We start from the raw sequence: 20,799 nt of genomic DNA, 5'->3' as shown, positions 1-20,799 counted from the left end.
TATTATAAATAAAAACAAACTGATATTTCCTCAACAAAATTATGAGTGTTGCAAGTCAATGCCAGCCAAGACGAATGCCTAGTGTTGGAACCTCAGTGCTGATGCCCGTTATTGCAACTGGGTCGCAAACCCCAAGGGTAGCGTTGGCCTGGCGGCCTGGGGCACAACTGGAAGCATCCGAAGGTCCTGGCAAAGCATGAGTCGACTGCTAACAGAACAACTTGTTTATTCTAGCATCGCAAAAGAGCGGCCGGTCAGGTCGACCGAAGTGGAGAGACGGGAGAGCACGTAGCTCTACAGAAGAAATCGGAGCCTCTCTCTTGGCGTCCGGGGGCAAGAAGGAAGGTTACGGGGCGACCACGTGACAGCGAGGCACGGACGGACTGAGAGACATGTAGAGACAAGTGTAGTGACGCATCAGACGGGCCGGCGCCGGTCAGACCTCCTCGCTTCACACTTGGGGAGCTCCTCTCCCCGGCTGCCGCGCTTTGACAAGCGTGGGCACACACACACACACGCACACACAAAGACACGTGGCACTGAACATGCCGGGACGCGCTCGGCGGGGATGCGTCGCGGCCGCTCCGAACGGGCCAAAATGTCCGCCGCTTTGAACGAAGCCCCGGGGTCTGTTGCATCCGCGCCGGCTTTACCGCGCGTCGTAGACGAAACGTAACAGACCGCCCCGCCGGGGGAAGGAGATCCCGATGGTGAGGGGACTGCATCCGCTGTCCGGAGGGATGTCGCTCGATGATGCTCATAACCGAAGTCGGTCGTCCCTCGGCGTTTCTTGAGCGCAGCGCACCGAGAAGGCCTCGTTCTCACGTTCAGGTTCACACAGGACACTGCAAAGTGACTTCGGGAGAGTTGTCATTTTTCTCTCGTTCCCAGCAAGCGTTAGAATTACGCCGAAACTCAGCCGCTCAGTCAGCAAGCACGGCACAACCCTCACTAAGCCATGCCAGGCTCTTTCCCCTTTTATACTACTGCCTAGTTCTTTACAGTAGTCTATAGCAGCACTCAGAACGCGTCCACAAATTGGAAAATTGCACTAGAAAGCACATCATCACTTTGAAACACTACACAAAAGCAATATGTTAAAAATCCTACCTCAGGAAGAAAAACATCAATAACAAACAATTTTGAGGCTGATTCCCACGTTAGGGGCTTCGACTTAAGCCATCGGCGTTACCGTTGAGACTCCCCTTTTTGTAACGCACCTCAAAGGAATATTGTTGCAAAGCGAGGCTCCAGCGCAGGAGGCGGCCATTTGTGAAAGAGATAGTCTGCAGCCATTGGAGAGGGCAGTGATCCGTTTCGAAGCATGCGAAGCGGAGATCGCAGCGAGCGACCGTACACTAGCTCAGCTGGCGAAAACCCCGTAGCCACATGCGGTGCGCTCCTCAATGCAAACACCACCCCAGGCAGAAACAGCTCCCAGTCGGTTTGCTGTTCAAACCACAATGCTCTCAACACGCGCTTTGTGACGGGGTGGACCTTCTCAACGGAATTCGACTGGGGGTGGTGCACTGAGCTGTGTAACAGCCTTACCCCGCACCTTTCGAGAAAGGCTGTCGTCAAAGCGCTAGTGAACACTGTGCCCTGATCTGATTGGATTTCCGCAGGAAAACCAACTCGCGCAAATATGGACAGTAGTGCATGGACTATCTCAACTGAGCTGAGTTCTTTAAGCGGCACTGCTTCAGGGAACTTTGTCGCTGGGCAGATCACAGTCAAAACGTGTCTGTACCCCGTGGCTGTTACCGGCAGAGGTCCCACTGTATCAATAACGAGCCGTCTAAAAGGCTCCGTGATGATAGGTACCAACTTCAACGGCGCCCTCGATTTGTCCCCTGGTTTGCCCACCCGCTGACAGGTGTCACATGTCTTCACAAAGTGGTCTGCGTCCCGAAAACACCCTGGCCAATAGTACTCTTGCAAGAGACGGTCCTTAGTTTTCTTAACTCCTAGGTGTCCGGACCACGAACCCCCATGCGACAAGCGCAACAGATCCTGACGATAGCATTGAGGCACGATCAGCTGATCGAACTCCACTTCCCTGCGGTCTACATACTTCCGGTACAGGACCCCACCTCTTTCCACAGAGCGAGCATTTTTCTTGGCGATACCTTCCTTGACAATGCAGCGTATGTTTTCTAGGCTGCCATCCTTCTTTTGCTCGGCTATCAAAGCTGACCGGCTGACTTTTAGCAACCTATTAAGTCCGTCTGACGTAGGCGCGATGAGCAAATCTTCAGATAGCTCTTCTAACTTTCCCGTGTCGGGCATTTCCTCTCCAGTATCTGGTGCCTTTAACGCTACAGGCTCAATTTTATTCAGTTCGGGCGTGCTCTGAATATCAGCTTGCTGCGCCTCTGACCCTTTCTCATCGTTCGACAACGTCGGCCCCGCAACTACCGCCTTTGCAGCGAGCTCCCGAACCTTCGATCTGGTTAAGGCCTGAACGCTAGCCTCACCAAACAAAAGCCCCTTCTCGCGCAGGAGGTGATCGGACTTGTTCGAAAATAGGTACGGGTACTGGGGGGGCAGCATAGATGACACTGCCGCCTCCGTCTCAAGTGTTCCGAAAGGTCCTTCAATGAGCACTTTTGCTACGGGCAGACACACGCTGTGAGCTTCCACGGCTTGCTTGATCCATGCGCACTCGCCCGTGAACATATAGGGTTCTACGTAAGAGGGGTGAACTACATCCATCGTAGCTGCGGAATCGCGAAGCACTCGGCACTCTTTCCCGTTCACGAGGAGGTCTCGCATGTAAGGCTCGAGAAGCTTCATGTTCTCGTCAGTGCTGCATAACGACAAAAACACAACTTTTGTTTTTGTTTCTGGACACTGCGCCGAAAAATGACCCGGCTTCTGGCACGTATAACACACGCACGCTTGCCTCGCCTCGAACCGCTTTCTGCGTTCGGCTTCGGTTGCCGCCGTCTCCTTACGTTCGGTCGGACTGCTTTCACTCGCATCCGCACTACATGTGTCCCCCTTTGCTCTCATGGGCGTGAACTTCGGCCTCTCAAACTTGGAGCCAAATTCACCCTTTTGACCGTCCTTAGCTCCGCGAGCCCGACGCGTCACAAACTCTTCGGCTAGCTCAGCGGCTCTAGCCACCGTACTAACGTCTGGCCTATCCAAGACCCAGTAGCGCACGTTCTCAGGTAACCGACTATAAAACTGTTCTAGCCCGAAACACTGCAGAACTTTCTCATGGTCACCAAACGCTTTCTCTTCTTTGAGCCACTCCTGCATGTTTGACATTAGCCTGTAGGCAAACTCTGTATATGACTCACTTTTGCCTTTCTCATTTTCTCGAAACTTCCGACGGAACGCCTCCGCTGACAGCCTGTACTTTTTTAGCAGACTCGATTTCACTTTGTCGAAATCCTCTGCCTCCTCTCTCTCCAAGCGAGCGACTACGTCGGCCGCCTCGCCAGGTAGCAAAGTGAGCAAGCGCTGTGGCCACGTTTCCCGAGAGAACCCCTGCTTCTCGCACGTTCGCTCAAAGTTAACCAGGAACAAACCAATGTCCTCTCCAAGCTTAAACGGCCGCATTAGGTCAGTCATTTTGAACAATACCCGTTCTCCTGCACCGTGTGCCTGACTTCCATTACGAGCGCGTTCCATCTCTAACTCGAGACGCTTCATTTCCAAAGCATGATCGCGCTCTTCTTTTTTTTCTTGTTGCTCTCGCTCTTTTTCTTTCTCTTGTTGCTCTCGTTCTATCTGTTCTTTACGTTCACGCTCATCTTTCTCTTGTTGCTCTCGCTGTTGCTGTTCTTTAAGTTCGCGTTCCTGTCTTTTTGCCGTCTCCCTCTCCTCAATTGTCTCAAGGCATTCCGACAGCTCGTCATCCTCAGCTTCTAACTCAAGAATAGCCCTTAGCAGTTCTGGTTTTCTGAGTTTGTCTGAGACATCCAGACCCAACTCTCTTGCAAGCTCCAACAATTTCGGTTTGCGCAATGACTTCAAATCCATGGCTGCTCTGAATGCTGCTTTCTCTACTGCCTACTATTGTCTTGCCGCAAACTAACCCGGCAGCAATGACAACCACAATTACCAGCTCTGTTTCTGACACTAACAAAAGCCTGGCAAAACTCAGAAGAAGAAAGTCCCGCACTCACCAAACCTCGCAGCCAAGAATTCAGCGCAGTCGTTCCGCTGCAGGCAACCAGTCATCACACAGGGCTCGTTGCACTGCTCCCGGATGGTCGTTGTGCTGCTCAGCATACAGTCAACCGCATATCTTCGCTGCTGGCCTCCGTTGTCGCGATCTCACCGCTGGCAACCAGCTGTTGGAACCTCAGTGCTGACGCCCGTTATTGCAACTGGGTCGCAAGCCCCAAAGGTAGCGTTGGCCTGGCGGCCTGGGGCACAACTGGAAGCATCCGAAGGTCCTGGCAAAGCATGAGTCGACTGCTAACAGAACAACTTGTTTATTCTAGCATCGCAAAAGAGCGGCCGGTCAGGTCGACCGAAGTGGAGAGACGGGAGAGCACGTAGCTCTACAGAAGAAATCGGAGCCTCTCTCTTGGCGTCCGGGGGCAAGAAGGAAGGTCACGGGACGACCACGTGACAGCGAGGCACGGACGGACTGAGAGACATGTAGAGACGAGTGTAGTGACGCATCAGACGGGCCGGCGCCGGTCAGACCTCCTCGCTTCACACTTGGGGAGCTCCTCTCCCCGGCTGCCGCGCTTTGACAAGCGTGGGCACACACACACACACACGCACACACAAAGACACGTGGCACTGAACATGCCGGGACGCGCTCGGCGGGGATGCGTCGCGGCCGCTCCGAACGGGCCAAAATGTCCGCCGCTTTGAACGAAGCCCCGGGGTCCGTTGCATCCGCGCCGGCTTTACCGCGCGTCGTAGACGAAACGTAACACTAGCCAATTGAGAACAACATGGCGGCATGCGACGAGGCGGCATTTGATTCTGCTAGAACCGAATATAAGCGAGTTCTATTACGATTATTTTGTTAAAAGCTGTTCAGAAGCTAAAAGGAACGTCTGTCTCCTTTTTTATACTTTACATTTTGTACCATTGAAACCGCTGGCGGTGAAGCTACGCACTCGGCCAGCAAAGTGCGTTCCATGAACGCACTCCGACCAGAGTGGTCTCTTCTGCAAGTGACACTCTACTTGCGACATTTATATTTGGCTAAATCGGATGACACTCTCTATAAATGCACTTAACTTGCCCGCTTGACAGGGGTATAAGGCTTCTTACTGGTTAGCAGTCTCAAAGCTGTGAAAGACCCACAGGGATCTTTCAATTAAAAGCTGATCACTTTGCAGTGTTTCGTGAGGACAAAGGAGAATCATTTAATAAAGATGTGCCACTCCAGAATGGCATTGCCTCTGCTTAATGGTAACTTCTGTACTGTTACATGTACTTCGCCCTTGTTTCCTTGCACTAAAACGTCAGAGTAAAATATCGAACAACCACCTATATCAGAATCAGAATCGGGTTTTTATTGAGATCATTAGAATGATTACAAGTTGTTAATATTCAGGAGGAGATCCCGGAGTCAAAGACTGCAATGGGACCACCTTTACAAAGTAAACTTAATAAAACAAAAGTCTGTCTACGTAGACAATATACAAATAGGTTTCATATCCTGCAACCTTATAGTGTGTGAGAGAAAGTTACAGTAGGGCTTAAACAAGGTGTCCAAGTGGGCTGACCAAAATGGATTTAAAATCAACCCCCAAAAAGGTTTTTATGTTCTCTTTACAAGAAAGAGAGGCCTGGTTCCAGATCCTTGTGTAGAACTGGGCGGACTACAAATTCTTGTCAACAGAGAGCACAAATTTTTAGGTGTTGTACTTGACTCCAGGCTTACTTTCATTTCGCACATAAAATGTCCTAAAGCAAAATGTCTAAAAACAATGGACTTACTCAAACTCCTAGCTCACACAATATGGGGTAGCGACAGGAACTGTTTACTGAATCTTTACAGGAGCATAGTTTGATCACCATTAGACTATGGTGCCATAGTATATCACTCTGCCGCACCGAGCACGCTTAAGACATTAGACCCCGTTCATCATCTGGGTATCCGCCTGGCCACTGGCACATTTAGAAAAAGCCATGTCGAAAGTCTATATGTAGAGTCAGATGAGTGGTCACTCCATTTTCAGAGAACATACATCAGCTTCATTTATTTTCTCAAAGTGCGCTCTAATAAAAAACATCCGTGTTTCACAACTGTTAATGACTTCACGTGTGAAACACTTTTTTGTAATAGACCCTCTATGAGACTTCCTTTGTCACTGCATGCAAGAAAAATTAGCGAAGAAATGGATGTCCCAGTTCTTGAACATCACCCAATGTCTCCAGCTAAGCTTTTACCACCCTGGGAGTGGCAGGTGATAGACTGTGATATATCCTTTGTAGAGGTCACAAAGCATGAACCTGACTTCGAAATCGCTATGCATTTCCTCGAACACAGTGACTGTGCAGCGGTAGTAGTTACGTCAAAAGAGGTTATGTCAAAGCGCGTCCCTGAAGACAACAGACCCCGCAGTTGCCGAAGAAGCGGCCGTGGCCCTCGCACTCGCACAGCCGAGCGTGGACACCGTAGTCACCGACTCAAAGACAGCCTACAGAAGCTTCCGCAGGGGGGTAATCTCCTCTGTGGCCCGAGCCATTTTATCCAAGCGCAAGCCTCTGGGAAGAGCCATAGAGCTCGTGTAGGTCCCGGCTCACTCTCGGGTAGCAGGCAACACCATTGCCGACTACCATGCCCGAGAAATGTCAATCCGGGCCGAGCACGAGCCGGAAGAGCTACCGCACCCAGTCACCATCTTTCGGGACATTACCCTGATTTACCGAGAGGAAAGGTGCAGACTGCCAGAACTGCACCCCAAACTCACCAGGCAACAACAGACGATCTTGCGTCGAGCGCAGGTGGGATCGCTTGCGCATCCCGTACTGATGAACCGCATGTACCCTGCGGAATACGATATGCTCTGTCCTTTTTGCAGAAGAGAAAAGGGCACCCTGCCACACGTCGTGGCAGAGTGCACAGAACTCAAGACCCCCCCCGCCCACCTCCTCCCCTTCCCACAGACACCCCCAATCCCCAATCCCTTGAGCGATGGGAGACCTTGTTATCCAGTCCTTCCTACCGATTCAGCTCGCACTGACGGACAGGGGCCAGGAGCTGCTGGGAACATATGGGTCCCGTAACTAGGGAACCACCCCATCTGGTGCCTGCGTGCACCACCGATTTATTTCGGGCCCAGTAAATGTTGCTTCATCATCATCATCATCCGTGAACTTCAATCAAAGTACTCCTGTTCCAAATTCTACACAGACGCGTCAAAATCACATGCTGGTGTATCTTATGCTGCTGTTGGTCCCTCTTTTTCTAAATGTGACGTATTGAATTCGCAAACAAGTATCTTCATTGCAGAAGCCTATGCAGTACTGTCTGCTGTAAAACATATAAAGAAATTAAAACTCGACAGAGCAATAGTATTCACAGACTCGCTAAGTCTTGTAAAAGCATTCATTTCTTTTTAAAAAGCATACGAATCCTGTTTTCATTGAACTTTACTCGCTCTTATGCAATATTTATCTATCACATAGACATGTAGTAATATGCTGGATACCTGGCCATAGAGGTATCGAGGGTAATGTACTATGTAGATGATAAAATGGCCACATCACTCACATCACTAGCTATTATTCCTGCGGCTGCTGTCCCTGTCACAGACCTGAAGCCTTTCTTACGAAAGAAGCTGCAAAAACACGGCAGTACATGTGGAATGCAGAAATAAATAATAAATTGCACGTTATAAAGCCACAGTTAGGTTTTTGGCCCTCCCCAACAAAATCACGGTGAACAGATGTCCTATTCTGTAGTCTCAGAATAAGGCACACATTTGGTAACCTAAATTTTCTGCTTACTGGAAATGAACCTCCAACCTGTGGTCGATGTGGTGAGAGGCTGACCGTCCTCCATGTCCTCTTGTAGTGTCGGAAAGTTGAATCTGTGAGAAAGAAACATTTTCCTCTTGCATATCATTATTGCGTCCCTCTTCACCTGACTATGTTTCTTGGTAAAGAGCCACTTTTTAACACCAAAGCAGTCCTCAGTTTTTTAAATGATGTTGTCCTACATGTTATGCACCCATTAAATTCGTAGCACATCCTCTTTCCAGAGGATGCCGCTGTGATAGTTGTTTTGTAAAGCACATGCCTCCAGGCCCTTGTGTCTCAACGGCTCTAACGAGGCAGTGGTGCTCTACTCAATTTTAGCATCTTACATATTTTGTATATCGTATCATTATTTCGCAATGCACCTTAATGCTCATGGTACACGCCATTTGTCATCGCCATAATCTTATTACACATAGACTTTATGCACTTCAGAGCGACTATTTTTAAGGCCCCTTTACCGCCACATCACATCAACTTCATAGACGTCATAACTCCACTGCAAACTCATCAACACTTGCTTGGCGCTCTTTGGCCATACCTGGCCCTTACGCCAATAAACACTACACATTCATTCAAGCTTCTTTGTCAGTCTCTAAGTGTCTGCCCCATATGTCAGCACTGGTAAAATGCAGATTGTACACCTTCCTTTTCAATGATAATGGTAAGCTTCCAGTAAGGAGCTGGCAATGTCTGCCGTGTGCGATCCAACCCATTTTTATTATTCTGTGAATTTCCTTCTCATGATCAGGGTCCCCTGTGAGTAATTGACCTAGGTAAACATACTCCTTCACAGACTGTAGAGGCTGACTGGCGATCCTGTGCTCTTGTTCCCTTTCCTGGCTATTGATCATTGTCTTTGTCTTCTGCATATTAATCTTCAATCCCACTCTTATACTCTCTCTGGTAAGGTGCTCAATCATTTGTTGTAACTCGTCTGCATTGTTGCTGAATAGTACAATGTCATCGGCAAAGCGAAGGTTGCTGAGATATTTGCCATCTATCTTTACTCCTAAGCCTTCCCAGTTTAATAGCTTGAATACTTCTTCCAAGCACGCCGTGAATAGCATTGGTGAAATTGTCTCCCTGTCGGATCCCTTTCTTTATAGCTATTTTCCTGCCTTTCTTGTATAGAACCTGTTGTAGCTGTTGCTGTAACTAGCTGTAGAACCTGTGTAGATATTTTCAAAGGTATTTACCTAAGTGTTCCATACTCCTTGATTACATAATGCCTCTATGACTGTTGGTATCTCTACTGAATGAAGTGTCTTTTAGTAATCAATGAAAGCCATATAGAGAGGCCTATAGTACTCTGTGGATTTCTCAATAACCTGATTAATAACATGGATGTGATCCATTGTAGAGTACCCCTTCCTGAAGCCAGCCTGCTCCCTTGGTTGACTAAAGTCCAGTGTTGCCCTTATTCTATTGGAGATTATTTTGGTAAATATTTTATATAATACTGGGAGTAAGCTAATGTGCTGATAACTTTTCAATTGTTTAATGTATCCCTTTTTGTGGATTAATGTAATGTTTGCATTCTTCCAGTTTTCTGGGACCCTTGCAGTCGATAGGCAGTTTATATGAAGAGCCGCCAGTTTTCCAAGCATGATGTCTCCTCTATCTGTGATTAAATCAACTGTTATTCCATCTTCTCCTGCCACTCTTCCTCGTTTCATGTCTTGCAAGGCCCTTCTGACCTCATCACTAGTTATAGGAGGAGTTTCTGTATACTGTTCATTGCTCTTTCTAATTGAGGTATTCTGACTCCTCAGGGTACTGTACAGGTCAGTATAGAGTTCTTCCATTTCATTTCATTTTATTACCTTAAAAACCCCGTGATAGGGGTACTACATAAGGGGTGGGAATACATTAGTACATAATTTGCATAATACATAACTGAACACGCAAACAGCAAAAAACTACATGAGCTAAAGTGTTACATACGTCAGCGCAAATACATAGACCTAAATAATACAAACTAAAGTTGCACGAGCATATAAGTATGTTAAGACAAGTCGTTTTCATTGTGAAAAGTGAGAAGTGAAACTCTCCATGAATGTACAAGGGCAAATGATGGCGGCGGTTTTGTGGGGCAGGTTGTTCCAATCTGTAGAGGCATGGCAAAAGAATGAGGCGAAAAAGGTAACAGTGCGCATGCGAGGGGTGCCCACTTGAAAAGTGTGGCATGTATGATGAGATGTTCGGGCTGCGGGAAGGATATGGGGTGGTTGATTAAGCGAGCTGTGATAAAACTTAAGGAAAAGTGAAAGGGTTCCAGTGCGCCGGCGCGTACGAAGGGGAAGTAAATTCAATTCTTTCTTTAAGATATGCTCACGTCATATGAATAATTAGAATGGATGAACCTTGCGGTGTGCTTTTGAACGGCTTCGAGTGCATTGATTTCCACTGCTTTTACTATATCTTCAAAATTGCTGATGATATTACCCCGCTTATCTTTCAGTGCATACATCTTGGTTTGTCCTTTGCCAAGTTTCCTTCTCACTGATTTCAGGCTGCGTCCATTTTTTACAGCTTCTTCAGTCTTTCTTGCATTATAGTTTTGAATATCACTTATTTTTGCCCTGTTGATCAGTTTTGACAGTTCCACAAATTCTATCTTATCTCTTGATTTGGCTACTTTCATTTTTTATCGTTTCTTTGTTAGGTCCTTTGTTACGTAAGAGAGCTTGCCTACTGGTTGCCTTGGTGCCTTGCCTCCCACTTCCATTGCTGCCTCTGAAACCAACATAGTAACGGTTTCTTTCATTAGCTCTATGTCATCATCTTCTTGCTGTTTCTGAGGCTCATATTTGTTTGCAAGTACCAGCCTGAATTTGTGTACTTTTCCCCTTACTGACTCAAGGTTAACCTTTTTCTTCTTGACCAATTTCACTCTTTCTCTTTGCCAATTGAGGTGAATCCTAGCCCTCACTAAGCTATGATCACTGCACTTCACCCTACCTGTCACTTCTACATCCTGCACTATGGTGGGATCAGCAAAAAGTATGAAGTGAATTTCATTTCTTGTTTCATCATTAGGGCTTTTCCAGGTCCACTTTCTGTTGCTACGCTTCCTGAGAAAGGTGTTTATTATTCAAAGCTTATTCCTTCCTGCAAATTCTACCAGCATCTCTCCTCTAGCGTTCCTAGAATCAACACCATAGTTGCCAATTGCTTGTTCTACAGCCTGATTTTTCCCCCTCTTGTGCATTGAAGTAGCCCATTACTACAGTACTCTTAGTTTGCACTTTTCTCATCGCTAATTCAACATCTTCATAAAACTGATCTCCTTCCTCATCATCGGGACTTTATGTTGGTGCATAGGCTTGTACTACCTTTTGCAAGCGATCTTGCACGTGACAGCGACAAGCGACTCGATGGAGATGGCTGTCGCATTCGCTCGTCGCCTACAAGTCGTACCCCATTCGAGCGATGACTTAGAGCGACGTCTCCGTGTTGCCGGTATGAGGGCAGCAATATAGGCACCGAAACTAGCGTGATGCATGCTTTATTAACTTAAGTTGATGTGTTTTAATGTAAAAAGCAGCATAAAATACTTCTGAAAGTCTTGCAGTAGGTTCTTATCTTTGCACGTATAAAAATTCAATCGTTTGCTCGTTCCGTGTGACAATCAGAAGTACTTGAGTTATGTACATCCAGTTCCGGCTCCGTGCTATTGGCTAGTCGCTCATAGCACTTCCGGGCGACGAGCGACGAATTCAAGATTTGCAGAACCGAGCGATTTCGCGACAAGACCGAGCGATCTGTTCACGCAACGGCCCGGTCCGTCGCTCGAAGCCGTCGCACGTCACTGTTGTGCACAAAATCGCGCTCATGGGGTTTAGCCTTTAATCTATACCTCTTATTAAGTTTGATTACAACTACAGCTACCCTCTCATTAATGCTGTAGAATTCGTCAATGTTGCCCACTATGTCCTAATGAATCAGGAATCCTACCCTGTATTGCTTCTTGTCTAGGAGACCTCTATAGCAGAGGACATGTCTGTTATTCAGAAATGCATAAGCCTCACCAGTTCTTCTAGTCTCACTAAGGCTGGTGATATCCCAAACAATGTCTGATAGTTCCTGAAATCAGTGAAAGAGTCCTGCTAAGCTAGCGTCACTCGAGAGGGTTCGGGTGTTAACCCTACGAGGGTCAATTTTTTTCGCCATATGCGACCGCCCAGGGTTGATTTCTTCTATTGCAGATTTCAATTCTTCTTAGGGACTTATTTTTTTTTAAAATTACCGCACTTTTTTCTAGGGTGACCGTAAAGTGAGAAGAAAAATATTCTGCGTTGGTATATATGTACTCTTCATTCATGAATAACAACAATAAAAAAAGGAAATAAACTTAAAAGAATTAAAAGTTTGATGTATTGTTACACACATAGTTCAAGGCCTTGAAAATGCACACACGAGTATATTTCGCGAGACTCAAATGTTCCTGCTCTTACACTAATATCTAATAGGTACATCCATAGCATAATCGAACTGCGTAGGTGCACGCACTCAAGAAAACTGTATGGTTGTGTGCCCGTCAAAAAAGTACAATGTGTGACAAACTTCCGCTAATCTTCATCTTATCACCAACAACAGGCAATTAGTTTTCGTGAGTGTAAAAAAGAAATAGCAACTGAAACGTATGCACGACAGCATCCTTCCTATCCGCACCCCTGTGAGCATTGAACGAGCGAGAAAGAGAGGGTCGCCCTTTGAGCGATTAGTAACGAGATAGCCATCAGTTTTGCAAGTGCAAGAAGCCGAAACTGCCTGCGAAAACAAAACCAGAACCGCCACCGACCCGCATGCACGCCAATGCATGGGCGGTACTATAGAGACACACAGGAGCACACTAGCACTAAAACAAACCATGCAACGAAAACCGAGAGAGGGAGGCACGCGAAAAAAATTCCCTCTATTCCCACATAGTGGCAGCACATTACAGAAAAGAAAAAGTTAGGAAATTGGCGCACTTTTTAAACGTACAGACGGCGCCGTAAGTATACGGCATCGACCATTTTCAGACTTGTTCGCGGCGCTGTATATTTACGTCATTGACCCTCAAAGGGTTAAACGTTGCAAGGGTCCGTTTCCATTGGCGGCCTGTCCGGACCCAGAGATTCTTAGCACCCCCTGCTGCGTTACAGGTCTGACTTTCGCCTTGGTCAGATGCTCCGCAGCTGCTGGGGACTGAGGGCCATTGGGTAATTTAGTGAGCCATTTGGGAGGGGATGGCCGAATACTGCACCAGGGAGGCCAATTCCTGTTCTGGTGAGGGAGTGTCTTGTTGAAGCTTAATGGGCCTTCCTAATTTGGTTGTACCTGGACTTTGCATTTATTATGACGTTAAGTACTTTCTTGCTCTCTCTCTAATGCAGAAGATGCAGATGAAACAGACATGGAAACATGCGATGAAGGCTTCGAGAGCAAGGTGGTGAAGGATGAAGGCGCGCCGGACGACAGCCTTCCTGCCGCGAAAATCTTGCCAGTTGATGCCTCGGGTGACATTTTGGGCCTCCACGAGATAGCCCGCCAGCCAAAGCAGGCTGTCGTGGCTCCACTGCCCAAGAACCCGCAGTGCAAAAAGGATGACTAGATCACCGATCACCTTAGATGTGCCTTAAAATTTTTTTCTTATAGCTCCTACTACTAACCAAGACAGAGACATGTTGCTGTGTAGTATGTATGGAGCGCCGAGATAAAATCGTGCTGCCATGAATCTTGGTAAGAGATTAATGAAGTATGCCGAGCATTTGTAGCCTTTGTGTTGGATGAGTGTTGCTCTTGGGGAGGGGGGTAATATGTTTGTGCACGTGTTGTTCCTAGCAATCTCCCAATTTTGTTGTGGCTCTGTACAGTTAGCATTAAAACTGAATGTCCAATAATCGTGTCTAGAATAGTAAATTATATGTCCCATTTTATGTCAGGCTTCTCCTTCTTTTATTGCTTTTCTGTGGCCTGTACAGTTAAGGGGTCTCGTTGAATGTCTTCCTTTCTCTTTTTAAATTAATCTACATTTTATGCTCAAAACGAACGTTTGCATGTTTGTTGCTGTAAAGTCCCACGACATAGCCTTCTGCACTTAACGAATATTCAGTGCGTAGCAGTCATTGATCACTGTGCCAGCTGTTGCACAGGTCATTAAGATGCTTTTCTTTTTCTTGCAAGTGAAAAATTTTTCTGGTAATGTTGCACTGTCCATAAGGTGCTGCACAATGTGCATTCACTACTGGCATTTTAGGAGGCCTTCGTTAACTGTTGCCCGGGTCACGACCTGTGCCATGGTTAGTTTATAATTGTGTCGGGTGTTGCAATACATGGCTACACCTGCAACTGCTGTAGATTTGCTACAATTCAAACTCTTATACTTAATGGGAAATTACAACTACTTCGAACAAACCTAAATTTTGCAGTAAATATTGACCTTCTGGCTTTCCAAAGCAGAGGAATACGTATATGTGAAAATTGTCTGACAAGAGGACACATCCATACGGCATGAGCAGCCTAATGTGCTCTTGTTTGTTATTCAGGGTGCCATGCATCTTGACCTGTGTCACAACGATACGGGGTCGTTGGCCAGTTTCTGCAGTTTCAACTGGATCATGCGAATATCAATCAATGCTCCCGTTTCACTCGTACATCTGTTCAAACAAGACCTGTGTTTACTGTACATGCAATGGCCTCATGGTTGTGTTTCGGGCCATATTTTATCGAACTTCGAATAAATTGAACTTTTGCTCATTTGAACAAAACTCTTTTTGTCTCAGGAGTTTGAATTGATGCAAAGTCATTTGTTGCATGCATGCATGGCAAAACGAATTGCAGTGAATTGAATTTTATGGACATTATTTTATTGGTGGCAGAAAAACGTGATAAACTTTAAATACCGTGCACTGTAAAATAAACGTGGGCTATTGTTGCTCTGTAAGTGCTGGTTTAGATCATGGCTCTCACTTCTTTAGTCCATTATTTAAAGAAATAAATAACCTCCCCATTCTGGATTTTTCTTTTTTTTTCAGTTGTACTGTTCTGTGTGCCTTATTTGAGAGTCTTTTTTTGTATTATTATTGTTTGGACTGTTTTATGTGCCTTGTTTTAAGATTGAATAAATCTGTGCAGAAAATATTTTGCTTGGTGTAGCATGCATGACAGAATTAGTCGTATGTTTTACGGGCAGCGAAAAATATACCGCATTTTTTGGGTGTGTCATCTGCTTCAGGAATTCGCGAAGCGCATAAAAAGTGTGGATGCAGGTTACATGCTTTTTCGACCCTGCAAGGTCATTTCGCTGCATTACCATGAAGCTTCAACACACATTGATGAAGAGCCATACCGACAAAAAGTCGCAGCTTCACCCGAAAGATGAAGCATCGATTGTGATAGCAAATTAGTAGACAGTCATAATAAGTAAGGATAGTAGTTTCATCGGCCGTATGAACTTGTAAATGCTCGCTTACTGACTAAACAAGCATGGTGTCAGTACACAACACACCCAAATGACCACAGACACTCGCTGTCACAATGCTGTCGTCAGGAAACGCAGCAGTAGCAGCGAGTGAAGCGACCTTTGTGCTTTCTATCCCTTCAACGCAAACTGAGCAAACTGAGCACACCTAAAGCTCCGAGCCGTCGGCCCACCTATACTCTGTCCTCAAAGCAGATCACTTTGAGGACAGCATGTATACGAGGCTGGGAAAAAGTGCGGTTAGTGCATTTCACTTCTCTCTGGCCCACTCTTTGCAGGTGCACGAAGTAGAGGCACGGGCCATTGAAACTTCTTAACCCTCTGAGGGTCGATTTTTTTCGCCATATGCGACCACCCAGGGTCAGTATGTTTTATTGCAGATTCCAATTCCTCTTGGGCACTTATTTCGAAAAAAATTTATAATTTTTCTAGGGTGACCGTAAAGTGAGAAAAAAATCTTTTGCGTTGGTATATATGCACTCTTCATTCATGAATAACAATAATAAAAAAGGAAATAAACTTATCAGAATTACAAATTTGATGCATTTTTATGCACATAGTTCAAGGCTTTGAAAATCCGTGCACGAGAATATTTCGAAAGTCTCAAATGTTCCTGCTCTTACACTAATACGTACTTCCATAGCGTAATCGAACTGCCTAGGTGCGCGCACTCAAGAGAACTGTTTGGTTGTGTGCACATCAAAAAAAGCCACACATGTGACAAACTTCCGCTAATCTTCATCTTATCACCAACCAGCTAGGGCAATTATTTCTCGCGGGTCTTAAAAAAAAAAAGAAACGGAAACGCACGCACGGCGGCATCCTTCCTATGCGCACCCCTGTGAGCACTAAACGAGCGCGAAACAAGTGGTTGCCCTTTGACCGATAAGTAACTAGATAGCCATCAGTTCTGCAAGTGCAAAAAGCCGAAACCGCCCGTGAAACAAAATCCAAACAGCCGCCACCACGCGCGCGCGCGCGCGCAGGCGGGCGGCTGTCATCCCCAGCAAGACGAGCTGGCCTGCTACAACCCGTTCAGGTCCCGCGTACACCATTTGACCAGATCAGAATGGACCTTTTGGGCGTCTAGTGTAGGAAACCGCGGAGTTATTGTTGTGCCTGATCATCTGACTCGCCACGCCGAAATGAAGGCTGTCCCCCGAAGCACAGCAGCACAGGTGGCACGATTTTTCATAAGAGAATGTTGTGCTGAGACATGGTGCACCAACCATAGCAATCACAGACAGAAACCACATTCATGGCAGCGCTTTTAGACAATGTCCTGAAGCTCAGTGGAACGACTTGCCACAAGACGACAGCCTACCATCCACAAACCAAGTGACTCGCAGAACACCTAAGCAAAATTTTTGATTACATGCTTTAATGTATGTGGATGTCAGACACAAAAATTGGGATGAGATCCCACCCTATATAACTTGCTTACAACATTGCTAAGCGAGAAACAACACTGATGACTCCGTTCAGCCTTGTTCACAGATGAGAAGTACGGGTGATGTTGGATGCAGTGCTCCCATACGCATGCAATGGCACTGACACGGATGCAGATGTGTTTATGCAATGCGCAAAAGGATCTAGACAGCTCACACGCGTACGGATCTGTCAACATCAAGAATATGATGAAGGCCGCTACAATGCTCACCATAGACCAGTAACCTACAAAACTGGCGACAGAGTGTCGGTTTGGACACCCATCCGAACACAAGGACTATCCGTGAAGCTATGGGAGGGCAACTTGGGCTGTTTGCTCCCCCACTTTTGTAGGAGGGCACTATTGGCTGCACACTGTTAAATCCAACAAAACAGCAGCTGAGGCCAAGATTTCTTTCATAATAGCGCCTGCATAAGTATGCTTTTCTCGTTACATATCTCTTGCTTTCGCAGACAGGATTGCCTTTCGGTCCTCACTGCCGCGCACTGTAGCAGATGACGCTCGGCTGGCTTCACGAAGCAGTTAAGTGTATATGGTTCTTCGCGGTGCGGGCCATCTGTGGGACGCGCCTTGCACACACCTGGAGGCTATTACCGAGAAATCCAAAACAAGTTTCACCCTACGCTGCTTCGGGGCCGTCTAACCTAACCATCTTGGAAACACAAAATCCACTTCGCTTTTAAAAATTTATTGGTTTGTAATCAATGTAGTCTTTTTAGTGTTTTTTCGCTGCGTTATAGTGACTTTCTTGTGCGCTTAGCAACAAAGTTTTCTATTTAGCAACCAGGGACTTTTTAGTGACTTCAATGAATAACTAGTGAAATTCCAGCCACATCGAAGTTGGGAAATTTGCGCCAAAAATGACCTTTTAATCTTTTAGAATGCAGTTTATTATTCAAAAGTTACATGTAAGTGCCAGGAACTCGCGATGCATAGGCGACATGACCATGATGAAGAAACGTTTGGCATCACATTGATAGTCTTCACACTGTGATTGTGCTGCACAGCACAGTGGTCATCACTGGGCTCACAAAATTGACCTTTTTTATTAATAAAAGCGATTTGATTGTGCTTGTATGCTGAAGGTTCTGTGGTATCGCTAAATGATTCGATTTGTGAACGCTTGCATGCGTAGCAGTAAATTAATCCACCAAGACTAATAGAAATGAATTCTATGTTCAGATCTTGAACACAGCAGGTAAATAAGCCTGACCGACTGTATAGAAAGGCATATACTCATGTATCGGAGAAGCTACGCTCGATGCGAATACGAACTCATTATTTCGGTTTCTCACAGCTTTTGGACCAATCAATAGTTCATGGTGGCTTTCAGGTAGACCAAGGGCAGGAACAGAGTATTCGACCTCTATAAGGCTCGGGTAATTTTCGTCACCATATTAACAACATGCTGCCAAGCACGTTTCACAGAATCTAGTTCTCTTATTAATAGCATCTACAACCAGCAAAATTGGGGAATAATGCAGACTAAGCACCTTGTGCCAGGAAAAGCACATTTATTTGTGTTCTTTTGAATCGTTGTTTGTAACCTTAAAATCTGCAAGTAAACGCAGAATTTAAGCTGTATTATCAGTTATGTAAGTATATCATAAAGTTACGCCCTCTACATCCTGCTGACAAATTCACTGTTTATCTGCACCTTCACGGACATCAGACAAACATAAAACGTCTAGATAAAGGATTTGTTTCACGTTAACTTATACTCCAGTGTTCCAATGCGCCTACACTATTTAAAATCTAGTTGACAGATTTAGTTAAAATTTTTTCGAATTTTTTGTCTCACTTCAGCAACACACCCACACTTATGGCAACACTGGACTGTAATGGTTCATTAGGTGTGATTGATAACCAGATCTCTCAATCACGCATTTCTGAGCCTCGTTCAATGCAGTGGTAATCTGAAAATCTTCTGTCTTTCTGTGTACTATATATATATATATATATATAGTTTGCAGGAGTATGTGTACCTAGGTCACTTAATTACTCATAGGAGACCCCGATCATGAGAAGGAAACTTACGGAGAAAAAAAATGGGTTGGAGTGCATACAGCAGGCATTAACAAATCCTGACTGGCAGCTTACCACTGTCATTGAAAAGTGTACAACCATTGCATTCTACCAGCGCGAACATATGGGGCAGGAACTTGGAGGTTAACAGCGAAGCTCCAGAACAAGTTAAAGACCATGCAAAGAACTATGAACGAAAAATGTTATGTGTAATGTTAACAGACAGGAAGAGAGCAGCGTGAATCAGAGAGCAAAGAGGGATAGCTGATATTCCTGTTGACATTAAGAGAAGAAAATGGAGCTGGGCAGGCCATATTAAATGTGTAGGGTATATGATGAGTGGACCAATAATGGGTGCCAAGGGAAGGGAAGCACAGTCAAGGACGGCAGAAACTTAGGTGGGGGTGTTGAAGCTAGGAAGTTTGCAGGCGTAAGTTGGAATCAGCTGAGATTGCAGGGAGAGGCCTTCGTCCTGCAGTGGACATAGATAGGCTAATATACATACCGGGTGTCCCAGCTAACTTTCATCATCATCATCAGCCTGGTTACGTCCACTGCAGGAAAAAGGCCTCTCCCATACTTCTCCAACTACCCCGGTCATGTACTAATTGTGGCCACATCGTCCCTGCAAACTTCTTAATCTCATCCGCCCGCCTAGCTTTCTGCCGTCCCCTACTATGCTTCCCTTCCCTTGGAATCCGGTCCGTAACCCTTAATGACCATCGGTTATTTTGCCTCCTCATTACATGTCCTGCCCATGGCCATTTCTTTTTCTTGGTTTCAACTAAGATGTTATTAAGCAGCGTTTGTTCACTTAAGGTTACACCCATCATTCTTCTTTCCATAGCTAACTTTAGTCAGAGTTTAAAAATATGCAAATGCCACGTAGCTGGACAGAACAAAGGTAAATGCTGTTTGCCATCACCTGGAGATATTCAGACTATTTCTCCTTCTGCCTAATTCGATAATTAGTTTTATTCAGCTTCTCAAATATTATAGTTAGGTGAAAAGTTTCAATAAGAAAATCGTAGAGCAACATGAGAAACTTCCGATACAGCTTTCTAGCTCTCGATACGTGCTAGATAAGTGTTTTTCCGAGCATGAAGGATGCCTGCGAATACACTCAAAGTGCCTCGAGTGGCCAGTCGTGCAGCGATTTCAACCAACCAGGTCATAACTTTGATGAACTTAATACTTAACATCCTGCCGTCAAATTTCTGTTCTGCTCGCAAAAGAAAATACAGAGAATCATACCTCATCCATAAGTTCAAGACCAAATAGGCATAAATGTTTCAAAGGGAGCTTTACAATCTATTCACTGTGCCAAATTTCAAGCTATAGGCAACAGCACTCGATTATTTTTCATTAGGTTGATTAGTGTTTTCTTCTTTCTTTTTTTTTCTCCTGCTCAATTTTTTAAATTTGTATACTTATTCCATTTTAGTCATTTCTTTTCCACGACCACTATTTTCTGCCGCTTCTTTTATTCTCGCTTCCAGAGAGATGATAGCTCGCCGACGTCCAGTGGAGCAGATAATCCCCTCTATCGTCCAGGCTCGTTCCATGACAAACACGGCCGTGTCACTAGCCTTGTGCACAGCACTCCTTTTTTCTCAATTCTACAGCCTCGCCGCTAACACACATTCGCTCGTTGCCACAACCACCCACATTACCCCCTCTTCCCTTTAGAAGAACCCTACATATATATACTATGCCAAGGAAAGCATATGTCGCCTTGAAAAAGACAAACCCACATGTCAAAATGTTGGCTTGTGCTTTTGCCTCGTTCTCATTTTGCCCATAGTAACAATCATGTTCCACAACTTTCAATATAGTTTTTCTCTTTGTTTACTTTTAGGGTCTTTTCACGGCTTATGCTCTGAAA

The 20,799-nt window shown here is 45.6% G+C and overlaps 1 protein-coding gene across 2 annotated transcripts in view; it reads left to right on the top strand.

The window, feature by feature from the left end:
• LOC135896412 (endoplasmic reticulum junction formation protein lunapark-A-like) overlaps nt 1–13,732 on the top strand; it is a 70,138-nt gene extending 56,406 nt beyond the window's left edge. Inside the window, exon 9 of one of the 2 annotated variants that reach the window (XM_065424784.2) lies at nt 13,353–13,732. In XM_065424784.2, coding sequence (XP_065280856.1) covers nt 13,353–13,570 — 218 coding nt within the window. In that variant the 3' untranslated portion in view covers nt 13,571–13,732. The remainder of the gene's footprint in view (nt 1–13,352) is intronic. The other variant, XM_065424785.2, reaches the window with a different exon arrangement.
• Nucleotides 13,733–20,799: the final 7,067 nt, after the last annotated feature.

This window comes from Dermacentor albipictus, chromosome 4 (genome assembly GCF_038994185.2).
Source record: "Dermacentor albipictus isolate Rhodes 1998 colony chromosome 4, USDA_Dalb.pri_finalv2, whole genome shotgun sequence".
Lineage (NCBI taxonomy): Eukaryota > Metazoa > Arthropoda > Arachnida > Ixodida > Ixodidae > Dermacentor > Dermacentor albipictus.
Note: the sequence above shows the minus strand (reverse complement) of the source record. Positions and strands in the feature narration are given on the sequence as shown.